This window comes from Nerophis ophidion, linkage group LG27 (assembly GCF_033978795.1).
Source record: "Nerophis ophidion isolate RoL-2023_Sa linkage group LG27, RoL_Noph_v1.0, whole genome shotgun sequence".
Classification (NCBI taxonomy): Eukaryota; Metazoa; Chordata; class Actinopteri; order Syngnathiformes; family Syngnathidae; genus Nerophis; species Nerophis ophidion.
Genome location: NC_084637.1, coordinates 1,308,386 through 1,332,905, shown reverse-complemented (window position 1 = coordinate 1,332,905; position 24,520 = coordinate 1,308,386). Strand labels below are relative to the sequence as shown.

At 43.1% G+C, this 24,520-nt stretch overlaps 1 protein-coding gene across 5 annotated transcripts in view; it reads left to right on the top strand.

Moving 5' to 3' along the window:
- The window catches only part of LOC133544138 (arf-GAP with GTPase, ANK repeat and PH domain-containing protein 1-like), an 88,673-nt gene that overhangs the window by 48,910 nt on the left and 15,243 nt on the right, over window positions 1-24,520 (top strand). For all 5 annotated transcript variants that reach the window (XM_061889219.1, XM_061889218.1, XM_061889220.1 and 2 more), the window contains 3 exons: window positions 12,875-13,002; window positions 16,311-16,466; window positions 16,541-16,633. In XM_061889219.1, the coding sequence (XP_061745203.1) occupies window positions 12,875-13,002; window positions 16,311-16,466; window positions 16,541-16,633 (377 nt within the window). The remainder of the gene's footprint in view (window positions 1-12,874; window positions 13,003-16,310; window positions 16,467-16,540; window positions 16,634-24,520) is intronic.

The following is a 24,520-nucleotide window of genomic DNA, read 5'->3' as shown; positions in this document are numbered from 1 at the left end:
AGAGTCCAGTCCTGTGGGAAGGTCACACTCCCCCCACTGCACATTTGCCAACTCTTAATCGCACGTCAATTAGGGGCGGAAATTGACCTGCTCAGTTATTTAGATCAAACAGAACAGCAATTAAGTTCTATCAAGCCAAGGCGGGCAAGATAGGGGGAGAGAGAGAAAGAGAGAGAGAGAGAGAGAAAATTCATCACACACTGACAGTCAAGAAGAGGAATGATGGTCCTGACAGGGAAAGGTCCAAAACCTACGGTGCCAAAATTTGGAAAGAACTTAGTTTTTCTGGTTGTGAGTAAGGCTGGGTGATGAATATGTGGATATGTTTAGGTCATGTGACCATACACCATATATATGTTTAGGTCATGTGACCATACACCATATATATGTTTAGGTCATGTGACCATACACCATATATATGTTTAGGTCATGTGACCATACACCATATATATGTTTAGGTCATGTGACCATACACCATATATATGTTTAGGTCATGTGACCATACACCATATATATGTTTAGGTCATGTGACCATACACCATATATATGTTTAGGTCATGTGACCATACACCATATATATGTTTAGGTCATGTGACCATACACCATATATATGTTTAGGTCATGTGACCATACACCATATATATGTTTAGGTCATGTGACCATACACCATATATATGTTTAGGTCATGTGACCATACACCATATATATGTTTAGGTCATGTGACCATACACCATATATATGTTTAGGTCATGTGACCATACACCATATATATGTTTAGGTCATGTGACCATACACCATATATATGTTTAGGTCATGTGACCATACGCCATATATATGTTTAGGTCATGTGACCATACACCATATATATGTTTAGGTCATGTGACCATACACCATATATATGTTTAGGTCATGTGACCATACACCATATATATGTTTAGGTCATGTGACCATACACCATGTATATGTTTAGGTCATGTGACCATACACCATATATATGTTTAGGTCATGTGACCATACACCATATATATGTTTAGGTCATGTGACCATACACCATATATATGTTTAGGTCATGTGACCATACACCATATATATGTTTAGGTCATGTGACCATACACCATATATATGTGGATATTTGGCCTTAGCCTTGAATGAACACTTGATGCATATAATGACAGCAGTATGATGATTCTATGTGTCTACATTCAAACATTCTTCTTCATACTGCATTCATATATGCTACTTTTAAACTTTCATGCAGAGAGGGAAATCACAACCAAAAGTGTATTTATGAAACAGTTATTAAGCAGTGGCACAAACAGAAAGTGCAAGATTGTCAGAGACATTTTAAAACAAGCTATGAGTGCACTTTTGTGCATGATGTCACAAAAGATATTTCAATAACTGTCAAAAAAAAGAGCTGCATAATAGGAAATCAAATAGTGTATGTCTTTCACTATATGAAGGACATACACTGCGGACATTATCTGCTGTTTTGGACTATTTGTTTCATACGGTGTTGATGTGGAAATGGTTGCTTGGGCATTTTGTGGGTGTGGCATCGAACGGAGATTTTGACATGCAGAGTTTCAAGCACTCAATCTCTAGTGGGTGACTTTTCAAATGATGCTACAAATTAGTAGTTCCACTACTTTTTGGAGCAACACTTTTGCCGCATACTGGACATATTACAGTTGTCCGTTCAAAATCTTCCCGCTTAAAGCCAAATCACCGCCAGACGATGGACCCCTGCTGTTTTTCTTGGGAAATAATTATTCCTCCATTCATTACAAGATTCGCACCTTCTTTTTCTCGTATTATCACTCGCACTACACCGCTAGCACCACAGCTAACTTCTATTCTGTTACCCATTCTGCTTGGCGAGAGCGTATGACTTTGCACATGACGTATGTAAGAAGGTGCGCTTGTTTTATGTCTCAGTGAGAAGGAGAGACAAGAAAGAGTGAGAAGAGCCTGTAGTGTAATGCCCGCAGCTAAAAACAACTGCGTGAGAAAGTATACTCCGATATCACCATATAGTCATTTTCTGTATCGCACAGATACAAACCCGCCATACATCCAGTGTCTTCCATATATCACCCAGCCCTAGTTCTGAGACACTTAGTGTTAGCATGTTTGACAGCCAGTGTTAGGAGTTACGGCGTTACAAAATAATGAAATACTAATTATGTTATTCTTTACATGTAACGAGTAATCTAATGAATTACCTTTTTAATCGTTACAAGGCTGTTTGTTAGCAACAGTGAAATGTGGCAGGTTATTATTGTAGCATTTAGACACAGTCTGACTTTGTCATACATATATACTCATGCCACCAATCACAGCCATGGAAATCCCAACACCCTTTAATGTTTTCATGGTGCGGGTACAGGCACTATTTCAACGCCGCCGATGTATAAAAGGCATGAACATAGATAATGAATGATGCGTACATTGTGTCTCAAAGCAAAGAGTCCATGTAAGTTTTAAGTCACTCTAATCTCATGAAACATCTCTCAACAGAACACACCAGGAATTTCAAAGCAATAATTCAGTTTGTTTTTGTTTTTTGAAAGAAACTGGGACAAATTACTCTTTGAAAGTAGTTTTTCTAACACTGTTGGCAACGTTTGGAGTTGTTTCTGTTTTGTTTGTGTCTGCTTTCAGTTGTCATGGCTGTGTTTGTCCTGAAGAGGGCGGTGCAGGAGCACAAACAGTACAGTTTGTTGTTTGCCTTGATCAACATAATTTGTGTGTGTTGATCACTTGACATCATCCAGCCTTTCATTTCCATATTCTACATCCTGTTCAGTGTCACAGCTTAGAACACACACTAAAACACTCATGGGACCGACACAGAGACAGAGACAGGTAACATGTCAGCTAACTACTCCTATTAAAGTATTATATTATTTTAACTAAATGCATTCAGAAATTAAGTGTTCTTTTTTTGACCCACTATTGTTGCTTGTTCCTAATTACTACTAGCAGTGATAATTATTGCTCGGAAAATATCAATTTGTGATATCGTTGTGAGCGCCATTTGTCTGGTCCACATAGACTGGGTGTACCGTGTTAGCGACACACCCACAGCAAATGCATTCCTCACCTGTAACACAACATTGTTTCAAATAGCCATGCATTACCAATACAAAACTTAGAAAATAGTGCATCTACACAATCTTTAATTGGATCACTTAGGGAAATAACTGTATAACAAAAATCTACAATCAATCGTCAGTTTTAAAAAGGTAACATTGATTCACATTGAAGTGAAGCAAATAGAATGACATATTTTAAAGACGTTTATTTGTCTTCAATTGTTCGTAGATGCGCAGGGAGCAGCTTCTTTGTTTGGTAGCGTGACTGCACACGCACACACGCGTTCAACACGTAATGAGAAGTGAAGCCTCGTCCAGTTTGGAGCCCTGACCTCTGTGTGAGGGACCGAGGGGGGTAGGGGTGTGGGTGACGCTCCCGTGGTCCCTCGTCCATCAGCGTGCTAATTTAATTAGCCTAATTACGGCGACATGAACCCCAAACACGCAGACACACACCCTCACCCTCTTTGTTGCTTCTTTCTCATCTGTCAGAGTGTGGAAGCCGGGCGCTTCGTTCACACTGGCTAACGAGCTCAGATCTGTGCTCTTGTAATGAGACATTAATGCTCATCCACTGCAACACACACACACACACACACGCACACACACACACACATGAAGTTCACCTGCGGGCTGCACAACGGCTGTAATGGGATGCGGACCATGAAAAGTAAGTCAAGTTGTTTGTCTTGCTTTTGTGTGTGTGTGTCGTGAACCAAACACTAATTCAATGCAAACATAGTCAGCCCCTAAACCAGGGCTATTTAACTACATAATGAAGAGGACCGCAGTTTCAAGAGCCCAAGGGCTGAAGGGCCGGACGGATGTTTCGTCAAAGTGCCTCCGCGGGTTAAATGCCTCTTAGACTGTGTTCACCTAATTACAAAGTAAACACATTCACTTTCACACTTCACTCTCAATACATTCACTAATCTGCCCTAGCTAGTTGAGTCCTGTGGAGCTAGTTAACATAAGGAAGAAACAGAAGCTCCAGAGGTTTTGTTGAGGATTGATGCTCCTTCTTTTGAAATCTTTACCTTTCTCAGTTCTATTTCTTTGCACTTATTCCTTTGTTTAGGTTTGACTAAAAATATAAACATTACAAAAGTATAACGTTTATTGTGTATTTTACATATGTTAAGCCTTGTAAGAATTAAGTCTAAGGTACAGCGCTGTCGCCCTTTACTGATAAAATTTAGCGCTATGTGTGTAAAACGAGCTTGGATCATCAGTTATTCATACAAAAACCAACATGACCGCGAATGCAAAAGACATTACAAAGTCATCAACTTGGATACAAAACAAGTCAGATATCTTCATGCACAGTGTCTACTTGCATAGATTTGATTAAGTTTTGTGATGAAGCGTACAAGTTACATGCGGGGATTTCTACCGTTGTTGCTGCTTGTCCAGAACAGTGTCCGGCGCCTTAAAGGTCAGACAAGGAAATAATATTGGAGCACCTTCTTTGGGGGAGAACATTCATTCTTTGTTGTCCAGTCATTGTTAAGTCCGATTTTTTTTCAGGGTCAAATAAGTAGTCTTCTTTTACTCACCTCACTGCCACCTCATTGTAACACATGCTTCGCTGTGGCCCCCTGTGGGGTGGAGGGAGTACTGCATACGTTAGCAACCCTAGTTTGAATGCTGCCAGTTGAATAGACCTGCGCTAAATCATCACAACTTTATGACTTCCCCACTAAACATAGACAGGACCTTTTTTAAATGATTGTTTTTTTTGTCTATTGACTAGTGCACAGCTGTCTAACTCAAAGCCTGCCACATCATTTTATGTGGCCCGCGAAAGCTTGGAAATAAAGTCAAAATACTTAAAAGATTTTGTTCTTTCTGTTTTGAAAGGGAAACATTTATTAATTGCATATCTTTTAAATTTGAGTATTAACTTATCATGTGACAAATAATATACTGTAGTACAAAAATATTTTTTTTAAATAAACTTAAATATGTTAATATCTGGGTCACCACGGTGGGAGAGGGGTTAGTGTGTCTGCCTCACAATACGAAGGCCTGAGTAGTCCTGGGTTCAATCCCCTTTCTGTGTGGAGTTTGCAGGTTCTCCCCGTGACTGCGTGGGTTCCCTCCGGGTACTCCGGCTTACTCCCACCTCCAAAGACATGCACCTGGGGATAAGCCCCTCCCACCTCCAAAGACATGCACCTGGGGATAGGCCCCTCCCACCTCCAAAGACATGCACTTGGGGATAGGCCCCTCCCACCTCCAAAGACATGCACCTGGGGATAGGCCCCTCCCACCTCCAAAGACATGCACTTGGGGATAGGCCCCTCCCATCTCCAAAGACATGCACCTTGGGATAGGCCCCTCCCACCTCCAAAGACATGCACCTGGGGATAGGCCCCTCCCACCTTCAAAGACATGCACCTGGGGATAGGCCTCTCCCACCTCCAAAGATATACACCTGGGGATAGGCCCCTCCCACCTCTAAAAACATGCACCTGGGGATAGGCGCCTCCCACCTCCAAAGGCATGCACCTTGATAGGCAACACTAAATGGTCCCTAGAGTGTGAATGTTGTCTATCTGTGTTGGCCCTGTTATGAGGTGGCGACTTGTCCAGGGTGTTCACCGCCTTCCGCCCGATTGCCTCTGAGATAGGCACCAGCGACCCCAAAGGGAATAAGCGGTAGAAAATGGATGGATGGATGGATGCTAATATCTGCTTGTCGCCTTGACTTATGATTTCATGGCAAGTTATCCATCAATTTGTACTTAAAAACATCTGCTAATCAAATACAAGTCCTCATGAGTTCATACGAGTACAGTATATATATAAATATGTATATCCTGTATATATATATTCACTGTTACTAGCAGCCCTCTGAAAGCAGTCACAACTGACTCCAAACGAGTTTGACACCCCAGGACTAGTGAGTTCAATAATAGTTTAGTAAAGGCAGCATTCTTGCAGAAGAAAGAAGATGGAAAATAATTGTTCAAGTTGAAATGTCTTCTGTCACGTCACACTTTTAACTTTACAGACTGCAGACTCAGCTGCACCCCCCTGTCTTTATGTGCCGTCCCGCCATAAATCTGATCCGACCCTTGACGTTTCCATTAGATGAGTGGCCACCTCTCAGACCAGGACTAAGATTGATGATTAAACGGGATGATTGAGTGAAATTGAAAGATAAATTGCATTAAATGTGCAGTTTAAATATTTAGCACATCCTTATCATAAGTGTTCTTAACTCTTGCATTGCCGCCTGTTGGGCACGCACACAAACAGCAGTTCTATCCAGCTTTGTTTTTGTTAACATTTGTTGCTTTTCAGACTCATAATTGAAACATTGTCACGCAGACATCAAATGTGCTGTTTTTTTTCTTAGTAAAATAATACAAAACAATTTTGACAAGCAACAATGTTTTGCTATGTGTGCTAAGAAAGATGCAACCTCAGATCATGGTTTGGGTACTTAATTAACGACAAATAATGAAGTTAACTTAGGTGCGTGGCTTGTGTTTGTGAGCGTGTGCGCCCCAGTGACTTCAAAACAACATGAAGTGTACTTCCTCCTTGTTCATGAGACAGACAAAGTACTGCACATGCATCTCTATAATGATCATTAAATGTTTGTCATTTCACAAGATTTAGCAGCGACACACGCACATCCTCGCGCTTTTGGTACTCAAACATGCAAAATAGTTTCCTTCCCTCGTTAGTGCGTGCTGATTTTAGAAATGATGTACATGTAATACATCATCACCATCTTATCATTCTATGAGTGTTGGGTTTCAGCAGCAGTGACGTCCATGCTTGCTTTAAACACACAAGAAAAGACACATCTTGTGTGGAAGTGATAGTTTTTAAAACCATATACATGTCGTTGTACGTCTGTCCATCCATCCATCCATTTTCTACCGCTTATTCCCTTTGGAGTCACAGGGGGCGCTGGTGCCTATCTCAGCTACAATCGGGCGGAAGGCGGGGTACACCCTGGACAAGTCGCCACCTCATCGCAGTTGTTGTACGTCTAGCATTTGGAAATAAACACAGCGGAGGTGTGATGCCAGCAAGTCAGCTGTGGCTGCTTCTTTCAGGCCTGTGATTGGACAGAAGGTGCATGACACAGGTGTGTAGACATAGACACACTTGTGTGGATGGAGATGCTTTTACCTTGCAGAACATCAAATGGATGGTTCCACTCCACCCTGGACTTCTCCACATGCAGTGATGTCAGCGTCTCTTGGCTGTTGGAAGCAGGGACATTGTCACTTTCCGGGAGGAAGTGCTTGTGAACACCTTTTCCCCAGACAAACATTCCAACACTGCATTTCAGTCACATTATGTCAATGTTTGTGACTTCCATCCATCCATCTTCTTCCGCTTATCCAAGTAGGGGTCGCGGGGGCCGCAGCCTAAGCAGGGAAGCCCAGACTTCTTGGTCCAACTCTTCCTGGGGGATCCCAAAGTCTTCCCAGGCCAGCGGGGAGAGAGAGTCTTCCAAACATGTCCTGGATCTTCCCCGTGGCCTCCAAGCAGTCGGATGTGCCCTAAACACCTCCCTAGGGAGGCGTTCGGTTGGCATTCTGACCAGATGCCCGAACCACCTCACCTGGCTCCTCTCCATGTGGAGGAGCAGCGGCTTTACTTTGAGTTCCTCCAGGATGGCAGAGCTTCTCACCCTATCTCTAAGGTGGAGGAAACTCATTTGGACCGCTTGCACCCGTGATCTTATCCTTTCGGTCATAACCCAAAGCTCATGACCATAGGTGAGGATGGGAACGTAGATCGACCGGTAAATTGAGAGCTTTGCCTTCCGGCTCAGCTCCTTCTTACCACAACCGATCGATACAGTGTCCACATTACTGAAGACACTGCACTTGTCCATCCCACCATCCACTCTTCCCTCACTCGGGAACAAGACTCCCAGGTACTTGAACTCCTCCACTTGGGGTAAGATCTCCAAGTCCAACCCTCACTGATCATACAGGGAGCAGACCATCACAACCAGATAGTCTGATACCTCTCTGAGCACTCCCCACAGGACTTCCTGAGGGACACGGTCTAATGCCTTCTCTGAGTCCACAAAGCACATGTAGACTGGTTGTGCAAACTCCCATGCACCCTCCAGGACCCTGCCCAGAGTATAGAACTGATCTACCGTTCCACGACCAGGACGAGAACAGCACAGTTCCTCCTGAATCCGAGGTTGGACTATCTGTTTGCGTTTTTGCACATTTTAATTATAGATTCTATTTTTATTGTCTCTTTCTGTATAAGTGTAAATAATACTGGCCAAGCTCCACACAAACTGATAGTAACACAAAGAAAAACAAACATCATTCCAACTATGTCGAAGAGGAGTCAGTAACATGTTCAATCAGTCCATCGTTGGGATTTTACTGATCAGTCCCCAAAATATTAGGATAATATGACATTATTTCAACCCCTAAAAACGTCCGCACGCCCCGCCTCTTTTCAGGCATGCATCCTGCCAGTCTCCACACGTGCACTTCCAGAAAATATAATGCAGCTGTGCCACTGCATCAAGGCTTTGAACACCCGACATCTCTCCCACCATTACTCGCCCGTGATGGCAAGCAAGTACTCTGTCAACTCTGCTCCAAAATACTCTTCTTCCTGCATCCACGTGCATGGAAGACTGACTGACATGTGACACAGGTGGACTGCACTGGCTGCTAAACACAAGGTGGTCAGCTAAAGAAGGATTTCCCCATTTATACGCTCTCCATCAAACACAAAACACTGCAAACACGCTGCAATCATTACACACGCACACACACACGCACACACACACACACACGCACACACACACGCACACACACACACACGCACACACACACACACACACACACACACACACACACACACGCACAAAGCCAAGACTCCACGCCATCTGGGAGTGACAGCCATGAACATATATTCTTCAAGCCAAATGTAAATTCTGATTGTGTATAACATATATAGACGTTTATTTATTTGATCTCTTCTTTAACATCACTAATGGTGACAAATGCTAGCCAGTTTTTCTTATATTTTTTTTTGTACACTAAATACATTTTTGATCCAGTGTCATACACTAACTTTTATTTATAATGTCTTTATGATATTTCAATTGTGGATTGTTCATATTTTCATAAGGAAGTACACTTAAGTACACTTGGGGCGGTATAGCTTGGTTGGTAGAGTTGATGTGCCAGCAACTTGAGGGTTCCAGGTTCGATCCCCGCTGCCGCCATCCTAGTCACTGCCGTTGTGTCCTTGGGCAAAGCACTTGAGCCACCTGCTCCCAGTGCCACCCACACTGCTTTAAATGTTACTTAGATATTGGCTTTCACTATGTAAAAGCACTTTGAGTCACTTGAGAAAAGCGCTATACAAATATCATTCACTTCACTAATGATTCCCGAGTGCGGCCACAGCTGCTGCTCACTGCTCCCCTCACCTCGCAGGTGGTGGAACAAGGAGGTGGGTGAAATGCAGAGGATAATCTCCCCACACCTAGTGTGTGTGTGTGTGTGTGTGTGTGTGTGTGTGTGTGTGACAATCATTGCTACTTTAACTTAATCATCTTTATTCAAATAATTATAATAATTAATACAATAATTTACCCTTTCTGCCTACTGTGATAAAACAGTTTTAGATATCAGTGTCATGATCGGCCATTAAAGCTTGCTGATAAAAAAAAGTCCTGATTGAGGTAATGATCATCTTGTGTCCAACCTCGTCTTTAAAAGAGTTTGGTTGAGCCAGAATTGAGGTCAAATTAATCTATAAGTCATTATCTCAAGTCAAACCTGAAGAGGTCTGTTTTCTTCACTTCCTTTACTTCATGGATTGTCTTGCCAGTGGGGGGGAAATGTTTTTGATGGGCTGCTCATCAGCCACCTTTAACGAGCTCAATTAAAACAATGGTTTCATCTGAGTTAATTAGACCAGAGCTAATGAGCAAGTCACCACACACAAGCTCACCTCCAAGTTCCACAAGATGCTGTGGAATGTCTCACTGCTTTGCCGCCGCTGACTTGACTTGACTTGACTTGACTTGACTTGACTTAACTCGACTTAACTCGACTCGTAGACCAGCTTTGCCTTGCAGAACGACTACTTATGGCTAATTACAATTTGTGGCGAGCGGCTACATGGCAGTTACCACACATTTCTCATTCAAGTCCCGTTAACCACCCCCGCCTGCGTGTCAGGTGGTAGGACACCCAGGTCCCCCCAAAAAGCTGTCCAAGGTGTGCCTGCAAAATCAGCATCTTTTGTAAACAAGGCAAAACATCATCTGAAAAAGCTCCTTGCCCATTAGGACGTTTGAAGATGTAAAATACCATTTGCAGTATTTTATTTTTGGGGAAAATACAAATAGTGTGTACTTGACATCCAGTCCCAAGCAAGCTCATTTTCACTGAACTGATCCCGTCAGGCAGTGGTCAACAATAATAGATTCATCACAATTTGGACATTGACAATTATAAAATTGATTAGCAGACGTCGATAATTCATTTATTTTCAATAAAATAATGCAGTCAGCTTTAAAATGAGGCTGACTGCAGCGAGACACCTCACTGAGCTGCTTTATTCGGGGTTTCCCACACATTCATTTATTTGTGGCGGCCCGCCATGAAAGAATTACGGCCGCCACAAATAAATAGAAAAAAAAAATGTTTTTTTTTCTCATAAAAGCAATGGGACTCTGTCTGTGAATGGAGCTTGTAGTTACATATTATAAACATATGCAAGTATTATATTAATATGTATATACATTGGGGGAAAACAGTATTTAGTCAGCCAGCGATTGTGCAAGTTCTCCCACTTCAAATGAGGACAGAGGTCTGTCATTTTCATCATAGGTACACTTCAACTGTGAGAGACAGAATGTGAAAAAGAAATACAGGAATTCACATTGTAGGAATTTTAAAGAATGTATTTGTAAATGTGTAAATAAACGACGATTTGAGTTTATACCAAAATGGATACATGGATGACACAGCAGAGGATTGGGAGAATGTCATGTGGTCAGATGAAACCAAAATAGAACTTTTTGGTATAAACTCAACTGGTGGTGTTTGGAGGAAGAAGAATACTGAGTTGCATCCCAAGAACACCATACCTACTGTGAAGCATGGGGCTGGAAACATCCTGCTTTGGGGCTGTTTTTCTGCTAAGGGGACAGGACGATTGATCCGTGTTAAGGAAAGAATGAATGGGGCCATGTATCCTGAGATTTGGAGCCAAAACCTCCTTCCATCAGTGAGAGCTTTGAATGCTTGACCAAATACTTATTTTCCACCATCATTTACAAAAAAATTAATTAAAATTCCTACAATGTGAATTCCTGGATTTTTTCTCTCCCAGTTGAAGTGTACCTATGATGAAAATGACAGACCTCTGTCATCATTTGAAGTGGGAGAACTTGCACAATCTCTGGCTGACTAAATACTTGTTTGCCCCACTGTAAATATGTACATAAAGTGTTGTAATTATATTCCAAGTCCGCGTTCTTCTTGGTTATTGCCACTGCCCCCCCCCCTTCGCAGCCTGACCACACCACCACAAATAGATGCCTGACCTGTGGGAAACACTCTTATTATATGGTGCTTGAGTTCCAGTTCAGCAGACATCTGCATGAATTTAATAAATGTGATGTCTTGTTACCAATGCACTGTTTTTAAAAGTTGCAAGTGATGGACGCTTATTCAATGAAAGGAAAAGAAATATAAAGCTGCATCAATGTACATAAATTAAAAATGCGTGAATAAGCGATTTTTTTAAATTGAATTGAAGCTCCTGAATCGTAACAGAATGGTGAGGTGTCCAAATATTCCCACCTTCAGTCACCCATCTTTTTGAGGCCAAGATCCCTGATCTCAGCCAAAAGCAAAGCAAGCTCTACGGTTAAGTTGGTGCCTTTTAGGTTTATTGGCGCTCTGTACTTCTCCCTGCGTCCGTACAGCGGCCTTTTAAAAAGTCATACATTTTACTTTTCAAACCGATACCGATCATTTCCGATTTCACATTTTAAAGCGTTTATCGGCCGATAATAACAACAATCCAATATTGTCGGCCATCTCTACCGAGAAGCCATCATTCATTCATGGTTGCCAAAGCTGCACTGGCTTAGACTGACAGGAACGCCCTGGGCCTTTTTCCACCACCATCAAACATTTATTCAGATTTGTACCAAGAACCTTCCATTCTGTAGACGGCCACTCTGCCATCTTAGCCATGCCGCACAATGTCCAAGTTTTTAGTGTTGAAGTACTTCTTGCCCAGCTTGCAGTTCTCTAAGAAGGAGCTGAATGACTACATTCACAAGAGTACTTTGAAGTGTGAAAAGAAAGGTAACATCCTAGCTCGGTCTCTTGTTTATCACCTGAGACTTTGTGACCACTTCCCTCTCAGGACATCAATTGTACAGCAAGTCTGGTCTTGGTCCCACGATGTCCAAATGGGAACAATATGATGACCAGAATTGTTTTAATCCTGATTTGAATTGAACCAGGGCGTTCCTGGTCTGTACCATTTCATACTTTATTATAAAAGAGCAATTTGTGCAAGAAGGACTGAGACATTGAACAGTTGAACAAATGCAAACTGGAGCTGACTTGTCAAAGTTCCGGTGCATTTTAGGTTCATCCTGAAATGTTATGATGACTTTCTGTAAAACGTGTGTTCTTTTTGTCGGCGGCCTTGAAAGAAGAAATACGGCGACAGTACACAATGATTTAATATCTCAGCAGAGCGTTAACACTCGCGCCTTTTTATTGCAGTTGCTCAGAAGATCGTGGCCATCAGGAAGAAGCAGCAGCTGTCCATCGGCCCGTGTAAATCACTGCCCAACTCCCCCAGTCACTCCTCCGTCTGTGCCACCCAGGTGCCCAGCGTCCAGGCCAGCCAGGTCAGTTGGAGGATGTCTGCTCGCTCGTCACCATCCTGCTCAGGCAGTGCAGGGCATGTACAGCAGCAGCTCATTCATTAGCTGCAGCAACCAAGTAACCAGAGTAGCATCATTACAAACTCAACAATGTCCTTCATCTTCTTGGACCTCTTCTAATTCACACACTAAATACCAACCACGCCCATTGCGGTTTTATGCTAGAAGATTTATTTTAGGCCTTTTCAACTTCAATATTTTCAAGCCATTTCCCCAAAAAATAACAAATTAAACCAGATTACTCCAAACACACCATCATATTTTTACAAATACATTTTTGATATCAAATCAAATATCAAAATGATCTTAATCACCTTTATGGAATAAGGTTGTTGTCACTTATTAGAGCTACAAGTAAAAATGACATGGAAGTGTTAGTATTTATTTATACATTGCAAACATTTGCATTCTGGTCTATTGCACACAAATCAAGTCACATGACACAAGAACCAAATTAATGTCTCAACGAGAGTTGTCCCCATACCAATATTTTGGTACCGTATCAAAATGTGTTTCCATACTTCTCTAAATAAAAGGGCATTATTGGCTTAATTTTAACAAAAATTCCTACAGTATATTAAACGAATGTTTCTTATTGCAGTCAAAGAACATTTTAGTCCTTAAATAAAATGTTGAACATACCAGACAACTTGTCTTTTAGTAGTAAGTAAACAAAGCAAGACTCCTAACGGGGTGGTTGTGTGTTCAGGTGATGACTGAGTGGTCCCTGACACATTATTTTCCCAAACAATTTTCCCTTCTCTTCACAAAGAAATCCTTTCTCTCACATTTCTGTGATATTCTGCATTTAACAGCAAATTTCATTATATTGACCAATTATGTGACTCTGAACGTGAAAATCATACGCCTTATTTTTTGTTGAGTTTAGTAATTATTGATGAAGCAATGTGTTGAATAATAAGTAGCAACCATAGTAAGATCCCAAACCTCTAGTAGTCCTGCATTTTTCCACTCATTGGCTTCTTATCCGTTCCACCCTCACAAGCTCTGGAGTTTGCATGCATGTTGCAGGACCTGTTTTTTGTTTTTTTTCTGATCATTATATTTTTGTAAACGTGAGAAGCCATAATGAAAATCAAACTTCGATTAATTGTTCTGCCCTGATATCCAACATTAGTGATCATCTGCCAGTTTTCTGAGTTATTGTGTAGAAATATGGAAATAACTACAAAAGTATACTTCGTTCACTAACTGTGTTAGAAGAAAGATCAATTATAATAGTACATAATATTGGATATAGAGAACATACAAACACTTTATTTATTAAATAACTGTTATTGAAATTCAACTATTTGGTGCATTTGCAATCATCTAAAATGATGTACAAAGCAAATTATAACCTGCAAGCCAAGAATGTACAACAATTCTTCTCAACAAAATAGGAGAAATATAACCTTAGAGGAAAATGTAATTTAAAACATTTGTATGCTCGTACAACACTTAAAACCTTTAATATATCTGAAAGTGGAATAAATGATGAAATGGATTAAGCAAAGAAATGAAACAAAGCACCAATGTGATTCACTTTAAGGAACTGTTCCAACTACAACAATTATGAACAAACCTTTAAAAAAAAAGAGATAATCGCTTTCATCTCCCAGGTAAAACATACATTACTTATTTATTTATCTATGAGAACTTTAATTATTGTGTGTATGTCTAATATTTATTGATGTACTTAATGTGTTTACTTACAGTATATTTAGTTATTTATTTATTCATTCATTGTTTTGTTACAAACAGAACAAAGAAATGGGAAAAGTGCTGTGTTACGAAAAGGAGTTGGATTAAATAAGCTCTGCTTCTTCCTACTCTTCTTCAGACGTGCTGTGATGAAACAACTATATGTGATGTATCACATTTGAATTGTATTGTATGCGTGTTCAAAATGAACTTCAGCTAACTAACTTATTAACTACTTGCTTGCACTTGATTTGTCTTTGACTGATGTTGTTGTTCTTAGTTTGGAGGAGCCTTCGGCATGTATACATTTTTACAAAATAGCACTTTTCATTTCTAGTTGAAAAAATGTCATGTTAACATTTGTGTGTAAATGTCATTTGTCACATTACACTTTTTTTGTATTTTCTTTATTACTCCAGTAGAATATTTATTGTATTATTATAGTTATTTTCAAAACATAATATTGCTACTATTGCTTCGTAGCTTAGTCGTTGTTTCAAGTGGCCGCCTGGACATTGTTAGGGACGGGGTGATTGGGTGTTGAGGAGATGGATGACACATTATTTTCCCAAACAAATGTCGCTTCTCCTCACAAGGACACCATTTCACTCACATTCATGTCAATTTCCGTGCTATTCTGCATTTAAACAGCAAATTGTGTTCTTTTGGCCAATGTTGTGACTAAAACTAAACGGGTAAGACATGTAGCAGTTTTAAGATAAAACACAAATGGAGTTGTGGGAATTTGTTCCAAAATTCTGTCATTTCACTTGCATTAGTTTAGGCTACGGAGGCAGTTTTGACTTTGCTAATATTTGGCAACAAACCAAGCAGTTGTGTGCACAAGAGGGAAGCTAGTCGACCTGTCACTCTTTAATAGATCTGACAGCTTGTCATTTCAATCTTTACCTTTGCCGAGACGTGTTTTAAGGCAGCACTCTCAACGCGGGGATTCTGTGTTTAAATCGTCACCTTTATCGTTAGTTCTAAAGCCATAATACTTCACTCACACTCTTTATTAACCGGTAGAATTGGAGTTTTTTTTGTCATTCTTCTTCTCCATGCTGTTTCTGCTTGTGTGTATGCGCTGACACACTCAACATGCGTCTGGACTCAGCAGTCGGTCAAGTGCCGGTATTTCCAAAGGAAGTGTACTACAGTTTTTAATGAATTAGGACAGCAGTACTTTGTTAGAAGGGAGTGTTTGTCTTGGCTGTAGACAACATGTCTGTATTCTCCTTGATGTGTATTTTTATCTTTTCTGTTGTCTTAATGACAAAGTGTTTGGCGGCACACTCTGACCCACTTTTTACCCAAGCTTGGCAAATTAGCCACGTAGTATAGGTGAGAGAAAAGCGCTGTCTTGCATGTACGGAGGAATCCACCAAAAATAATCTTTGAAACCTTGGAAATGTTCAGACTTGTATCCTGTGGTACCTTTTGTACTGTAACTTTTTGGCCATCTCCTACTCAAAGTGTACCTTAGTGTCAATGCCAGCGGACCCAGCCTCTAACATAGTTTGGGAAATGTCATTTGGAATGTTCTTTTTGTTCCTTTTTCCATTCAGACGACAAACGGCGGGGGCGGTTTGAGTGACTACTCCTCATCGGTGCCGTCCACGCCGAGCACCAGCCAGAAGGAGCTGCGCATCGACGTGCCGCAGACCACCAACACGCCGACGCCCGTCCGCAAGCAGTCCAAGCGACGCTCCAACCTGTTCACCGTAAGCGCGCGTGTGCGCTGTGATTAGCAACTCTTGGTGATGTCAAAGCTGATTAAAGTGCGTCCCGTCCACAGTCGAGGAAGGCCAGTGAGACGGAGAAGGATAAGAAAAGCCTGGAGGCTCGAGCCGACAGCATCGGCAGCGGGCGAGCCATTCCCATAAAACAGGTAAAACTTCCTGTCTGCCGGTTTTTCATTAAGAGTGAAATCACACGCTTGACATCAATTAGAGTGCCAGGCTCTCTCTGGGGTCCTCCAAGCGGATCATTAGGAGACGCACTCCTCCCATCCCTCTGTTCACCTACTTCATTGGCCACTTCACGCCATCAAGCTGCTTCCTTTGCTTTGGCTCTCTCATCTGCAGCCGCACACTTTGGCAGGCGCAACAGCCTTTTCAAGAAATAAAGGGGAGGGGGAGCAACCTGCTGTGACGGCAAGGCGAGCGTCTGAATTGGCTCTTCATTTGCGGCAAATGTGCCCCAGCAGCAGTGGGCGATCCGGCAGGGCTCCTCCCGACAAGCATATCAGGCAATTAGCGGGCACTAATCATGACCCTCGTGTCGGTGCCGCAGCCTCGTTTGTAATCTCTTAATGAACAAATTGCATCTCTGATTAGGGGCTGTCACACCGGGAGAGCGAGCGGGACACACAGAGATGCCAGTAATTGCCTCCGCGCGCTTGCCGGCGACTCGTTTGTGATGTAAATGCACCTCAGTGGGCGGAGTCAAGACGTTTGGTGGCATCGATTCTGTTTGAGAGCAGTTGAATATTTTTGAAGAGGAATCATCATTATTTTGGCCGCTCGTTCTGCTGATGCAGAGGTCGCAGTGGAACGCTGAGACGGTGGTCATCATCAAAAGTGTCCTCTTCATCTTGTGATCGCTGCTTCCTGTTGCGTCTTCGCCCGACCGGCAGCAAGTTGACCCCTTCCTAGGCGCTGTCAGTCATAAAGATTAGAGCGGAAATCAGTTGGACGTTGAGTATTTGAACTGAGCTCACCTCACCTGTGTGCGCATGTGCGTGCTCACCGCTCTACCGCTTGATTGGCACTCCTGATCTCGTTAGAGCCACTCCAGGTGATGCCGGTTCAGCCCGCCTCTTCCTAAAGAGAGCATTTTTGTGAGCAGCGCACTCATTAAAAACAACGCTGGAGTCACGACAACAAGAACAGCCTGACCTAATTGGTCCTGTGCAGGTAGTGTGTGTTTCCAGGTGTCACGCTAGCATGTCTTCACTCGGCCACACCAATATCACTTTTTTGACTGCAAAACACAAGCAGGGAAAAAGAATATCACTCTTTTATTTTATTTTCATTCACCATGTGACCTAACTTTTTGGGTGAATTGTGAAATGTTTATTATTGTGGCTGTGATGGAACATGATAGGAAGGAAATGTTTGACAAATCTGCCCATTTTGTGGAATCCAGCAGATGCATATCTCTCGTTTACTCCTCCACATCTGGTCCAAGCTGCTAATTAACTGCTAATTGGCACAGAGACAGCTAACAGCTCACTCAAGTCTTTGTCTGGCAGCTGACCAAGGAGAAATGTATATCTTCAATATTTACAAACAATATTTGTGTGGGTGCATGGGTGTGTCAAGGCATTTCCATTCTTTGCAAAGTGGATCCTTTTCTTGCCATTTAAATTCCACTTCTCACCTGTCGACTCTCCTTTTACTGCCTTGCTCACTGCTAACCCCACACTGCCAGTAGCAGTATAGCCACACTTTGCAGAGCGGAGGTGCGTAAATTGTCCTTGAGCTACAATAGGCCAAAGACATGACTTTTAAAAAAGGATTGTTTTTTTTTTCAATCGACTTTAAGATATTAAAAATGACTTGCGAGGTTTCCCTCTCGTTGTGGGTTCTCCTGGAAAATCATGACTCAATGTCAGCCAAGAAATAATCAACATCTTCAAGCTTGAGGTTATCCAACAAGCCAAAAACATTCAGAACAAATGTTGAAAACAAGAAGAAGAATGTTGGGAGGAGTCAGGGGTTACCTATGTTCACAGTAAGATGTTTGTTTTGTTTTATAGAAGCAATCTTTTATTTTGTTGTTCACATGGCACAAAAAAAGCGTGGTGTCCAATGTGGACGCCAAGTGGCCCGCATGCAGACATGTCGTCAGGACATTGGTAGTCCAGTAGGTCGCAGTCCTGCTGCAGTTGTGGCTTTTTCAAAGATTTTGTACAATTATAGTCAACAAAAAGAAGGAAGAGGGCAAGCTTGTTGGCTCTCCCAGTTTGATTGGACGTCTGCTACATGGAGGACGAGCAGGGTGTGGAACATTGGAACATTCCACCAGCAGTGCTGGAACATTGATGTGAGTTCCCAAATAATATTATTTCACCTGTTCTGCTCATCTCTCAACTATTTATTTTGTCACCATCTATTTTGGCGAAGCATTATGAAACATATGGCCTGTTGATGTTGTTTTGGTGGGATGAACACGACCCGATCGTTCTGACTGCAGTCCCAGCCGAGACACATCCAATGTGTGTCTGTCTACGTATGAAAGAGGCCTGTGTCGGATTGTGCTGTTCACTTTGACATTTAAAAATCTGTCACAGGTGGGTAAAAACATCTGAATTGACTTGCAGTGTGAAGAAGGTGAAGGTCTGGCTTTTAAACCTGAAGAACACTCTGCAAACTGTCAGCCATGTTGGCAGGATGATGCATTTGGGATTCTTTGGTTCTTTACTGGGGCTCCGCACCAAGTTCAAGTAGCAATGATTGTCACACTCACACACCAGGTGTACTGAAATTTGTCCTCTGCATTTGAGCCATCACCTTTGATCACCCCCTGGGAGGTGAGGGGAGCAGTGGCCGCGCCCAGGAATAATTTTGGGTGATTTAACCCCCAATTCTAAGCCTTGATGCTGAGTCCCAAGCAGGGAGGCAATGGCTCCCATTTTTATAGTCCTTGGTATGACTTGGCCGGGGTTTGAACTCACAACCTACCCATCTCAGGGCGGACACTCTAACCACTAGTGGAAGAATGAGGGCTTCCTACAAATTCTTCAAATTCACATCAAATGAAAAGCAGGATGGCAAACACAAGTAGAATGTGCTTTCACTTGCATGCACTTTTCTACCTTCAAGGTACTCCGAGCGTTTTGACTGTCGACTCCTTTACCTGCCGATGAATAGCAATGGGAATTGATCGTCTTTATCAATTTTCGATACTACTTAATGGGTACTGTTCTTTATCGGTTCTCTTAGTGATTTTCATTTGGAAAAAAGGATCAGAAACAGACTGATTAGCATCAAATTGATTTTATTTAGCACAAGCGCGTACAAACCGGGCTGTGAGATCTTAAAGGGGAACTGCACTTTGGTTTACATTTTAAAAAACTAGACATGTGATAGACATGTGGTCTTTACTTTGTAATAACATTGTTATTCTCGAGCTAACTGTGGAGGGGGCGTGGCCTGCTGGCCTGCAGCGAACTGGGGTGTGCCAGGACTGGCCTCGAAATCAGTGACAGGTGTGTAGATGGCCCACCTGGGCTTTGTTATCTAATCACCTGTCACCTGTCGCTCTGTTATAAGCAGCAGCCAGGAGGAGAGACGGGGTTGGGGCTGGAGCCGGAGCGTGAGCGAAAACGAAAGACAAAAATACAATTGCTGGAAAGCAACTGAGAGACTTATTGAAAAGTAAAACAATATTGTAACCCTGAAACAGGCTCTTATGTTGGTCCTTGGTGGTCTGAAGAACCCCAGGAGGGCAAGCCCCACACTAACCAAGAATCTAGCCAAGAATAAATAAATAACTTCTTACCATTAACGCAAATTCTTGAACGGGTGCGGTAGAAAACAGATGGATGGATTAAAAATGCATGAGAATGTTTTATATTTTGAACATTTTTTTAACACTGTGATTACAAGTGGAATTATTCATGACTTATCGTGTTAAGCAACGTCAGCTAAGATTTATCAGAGAGCCAGATGCAGTCATCAAAAGAGCCACATCTGGCTCTAGAGCCATAGGTTCCCTACCCCTGGTGTATGGTCACATGGCCCAAAAATATGGAGATATTAATAAAAGGCCAAATATCGCCCAGCCCTACTTTAAAGCAGCATCCATGCCAGGAAACCGACCAACAAAGTCCACGAGTTCTACGTGGACATGTTTGTGTTTGTGTTTGTGGCCACCAACCCAGAAGGCAGTCAACATTAAGAGCGTAAGATACCTTAAACTCCGCCCCCTCGTAGTTTTTCCCACTCCGGACTCCTGGACTTCCCGAAGTGGGCCGGCGGTGTACTTCCTGTGAGGAGGTGATTAGCCCTCTAATTGGCTCCCAGGGTTGCAGACAAGCGGCGGGCTGGCTGCTTTTGACAAGTCTGCTCATCCCCCCTCGGCGCCGGCTGCTTTGTCAGGAGTTAAATTGCATGGTTAATTCGGATGTTATTTACTCTGTAATTCATTAGTTTCAGCCGCCATTGGCGGCTTGCAGGCTGTAATTTCACGCTTGGCAATAAAATATGTCTCATAATCTGCTTCATTTAGCAGCCAAAGAATTTAATGAAATTAACTGTGGCCCCTAATTAAGATGGTGAATATTAAAGACCTGCTATCAAGGCTTTAACGAGGGTGACACTATCCGCCTTTCGCCGGATACAATAAATATCATTTCTCTGTGAAAGGTTGTCACCGCTCGGAGCCATTTTGGCCATGATGACATTTTTGTCACGCACACTCACCCCTGCAAATTAGATTTTTCAATGGGCGTCGCTCCCATTTTAGTGAGAGGAATAATTAAAAGACGAGCACGGGCTCATTATGCCTCATCTCCATCTAGTTTGTGTTTGTTATGGGCTTGTCACATGATGACTATCGTTGACCTAAGGCTCTTTGTCTTTTTCTCCACCTCCTAGCAGGCTTTGTCTTTATTTCCCAAGTGTGGTCCTTTTCACCTACCTTGTAATAAGACAGATTGCACATCGAGATAGTTTTCTTCATATTTTGAGCGATACAACTTTCATTGCTGTTTTATTCCAAAGAAGCGTAGCCTCTGACTGCCTGGAAGCTTCTTGCCACCCGGGCTGCAATCTCCGTGTAGCCACACACTTGCTGTCTGAGAGCCTGATGGATGACTTGCGATGGCGGCGGCGATAACGGGGGGGCAGCGTCCGGCTTCCCTCCCACCCACTGTCACCCCCTCCAGTCTGCTGTCTCAGGGTGACGGCTCCGATTTAGCTTCCTGCTATTAGGGAGTGTCCACAAACAAAAGGGCTGTGGCCCTTCAGAGATCGCCCCATTCTCTTTAAAGCATGTCCTCCTCTTTTTTGCACCTTGAGAACACCGGTATCTCCTTTTAGATCGGCTGTCGGACCGCTAAACATTCCCGGGAGGCTCCATTGTGTGAAGAACGTCGCTTGATGGAGGAATTGGACGCTCGATTAGTTTTTAGCCGACCGGGAAAGTTCCTTTACTGCGACACACCCGGCAGGCTTGGTGAGAACGTCACGGGATGAAGGCTTTTCTTTCAGGCTGCCAGGAATGGAGTTCAGAAGAACTTGGCTAGGCCAGAAGGTGCAGGGACTTCTGCTGAACATTTAATGAAAGACATTGGGATGGCTTAGGCAGACATGACACGTGACCGGGATCAAAGCTGTCCTGTCCAATGTACTGTAAGCCTGGAGAACGCTAGTCAAATAAGTCTTCTTGTTTGTCTGTGTTTAAATTGTGTGTGTGTGTGTGTGTGTGTGTGTGTGTGTGTGTGCGTGCGTGCGTGCGTGCGTGCGTGCGTGCGTGCGTGCGTGCGTGCGTGCGTGCGTGCGTGCGTGCGTGCGTGCGTGCGTGCGTGCGTGCGTGCGTGCGTGCGTGCGTGCGTGCGTGCGTGCGTGCGTGCGTGCGTGCGTGCGTGCGTGCGTGCGTGCGTGCGTGCGTGCGTGCGTGCGTGCGTTATCGATTAAAGCTAAAAAACACAGCTCAGTTCAAAAACCATCGGTGACATCACCTGTCACTTGGCAACAGGCCCCACCTTTTAAAAGCTTTAGATGAAATGTCTTTCAGCTGCAAGTTCCAGATATTTGAGGTTTTTAAACAATCTATTAATTACTTCTATCCTCGTAATAAATTAAATTTATGTAAGAGTAATTCCATTAGTAATTCAGTTACTTTTTTGGTAAAGTAACGATAATCAATTACTTTTTAAAAATAATTTTGTGGGACATATCGCAGCTGTGGGCAGCATGGTGGAGGAGGGGTTAGTGCATCTGCCTCACAATATGAAGGTCCTAAATAGTCAGGGTTCAATCCCGGAATCAGGATCTTTCTGTGTGGAGTTTGCATGTTCTCCCCGTGACTGTGTGGGTTCTACTCCGGGTACTCCGGCTTCCTCCCACCTCCAAAGACATGCACCTGGGGATAGGCCCCTCCCACCTCCAAAGACATGCACCTGGGGGTTAGGCCCCTCCCACCTCCAAAGACATGCGCCTGGGGTTAGGTCCCTCCCACCTCCAAAGACATGCACCTGAGGATAGGCCCCTCCCATCTCCAAAAAAATGCACCTGGGGATAGGCCCCTCCCACCTCCAAAGACATGCACCTGGGGATAGGCCCCTCCCACCTCCAAAGACATGCACCTGGGGATAGGCCCCTCCCACCTCCAAAGACATGCACCTGGGGATAGGCCCCTCCCACCTCCAAAGACATGTGCCTGGGGTTAGGCCCCTCCCACCTCCAAAGACATGCACCTGAGGATAGGCCCCTCCCACCTCCAAAGACATGCACCTGGGGATAGGCCCCTCCCACCTCCAAAGACATGCACCTGGGGATAGGCCCCTCCCACCTCCAAAGACATGCACCTGGGGATAGGCCCCTCCCACCTCCAAAGACATGCACCTGGGGATAGGCCCCTCCCACCTCCAAAGACATGCACCTGGGGATAGGCCCCTCCCACCTCCAAAGACATGCACCTGGGGATAGGCCCCTCCCACCTCCAAAGACATGTGCCTGGGGTTAGGCCCTTCCCACCTCCAAAGACATGCACCTGAGGATAGGCCCCTCCCACCTCCAAAGACATGCACCTGGGGATAGGCCCCTCCCACCTCCAAAGACATGCACCTGGGGATAGGCCCCTCCCACCTCCAAAGACATGCACCTGGGGATAGGCCCCTCCCACCTCCAAAGACATGCACCTGGGGATAGGTTGATTGGCAACACTAAATGGTCCCTAGTGTGTGAATGTTGTCTATCTGTGTTGGCCCTGTGATAAGGTGGCGACTTGTCCAGGGTGTACGCCGCCTTCCGCCCAATTGTAGCTGAGATAGGCTTGGTAGAAAATGGATGGATGGATATTGTAACTGTCATCTTTGACAACAATCTGACACCTATTAAATAGGTCTGTTTTGTATTGTATCTAAGTTATATTTGCAAATATATTTCTATTAGCCTCTACAACTTTAATTTGAGTCTTTGTTGGATTCAAACATGTTAGGTCTTCTCTGATGAATGTCATTTTATTAGAGACGTGTCCATCATGCGATGCTACAGTTGCATGTGCAACACAGCCAGCTGGCCAAAACTATGGATACAAGTACACAGAGAAGCCAGGGAGCATGCTTTAAAACACACATTGTTAAAAATATAAAAATAAAAATTGTAGGGATTTCTTTAACAACGCTAATATTTGGCATTTAGCCAAGCAGCTGTGGATCTAACATGTGCACAGCAGGGAGGCTATGAGAGTAGTGTTTATGTATATATGTGTGGTCATATATATATATATATATATATATATATATATATATATATATATATATATATATATATATATATGTGTGTGTGGACATATATGTTTTTCTTAGAATTTTTATTTTTAATAATATTTCTGTGATACAATAAATGCACCCCAAAATATCATGTTCACATCCCTGCAAGAGGATTAATTTACAAACTGGGCAGGAGGAAAATACATATTTTCTTTATTGTATATTATAACACATCTACTTGAGATAGTCTTTTACTAAGTCCTTTTTATGCTTTGGGGGCCTGAAATGTCCAGTTTCTGAGTTCTGTGAGCTCCAGCATCGTCATGCAGGATG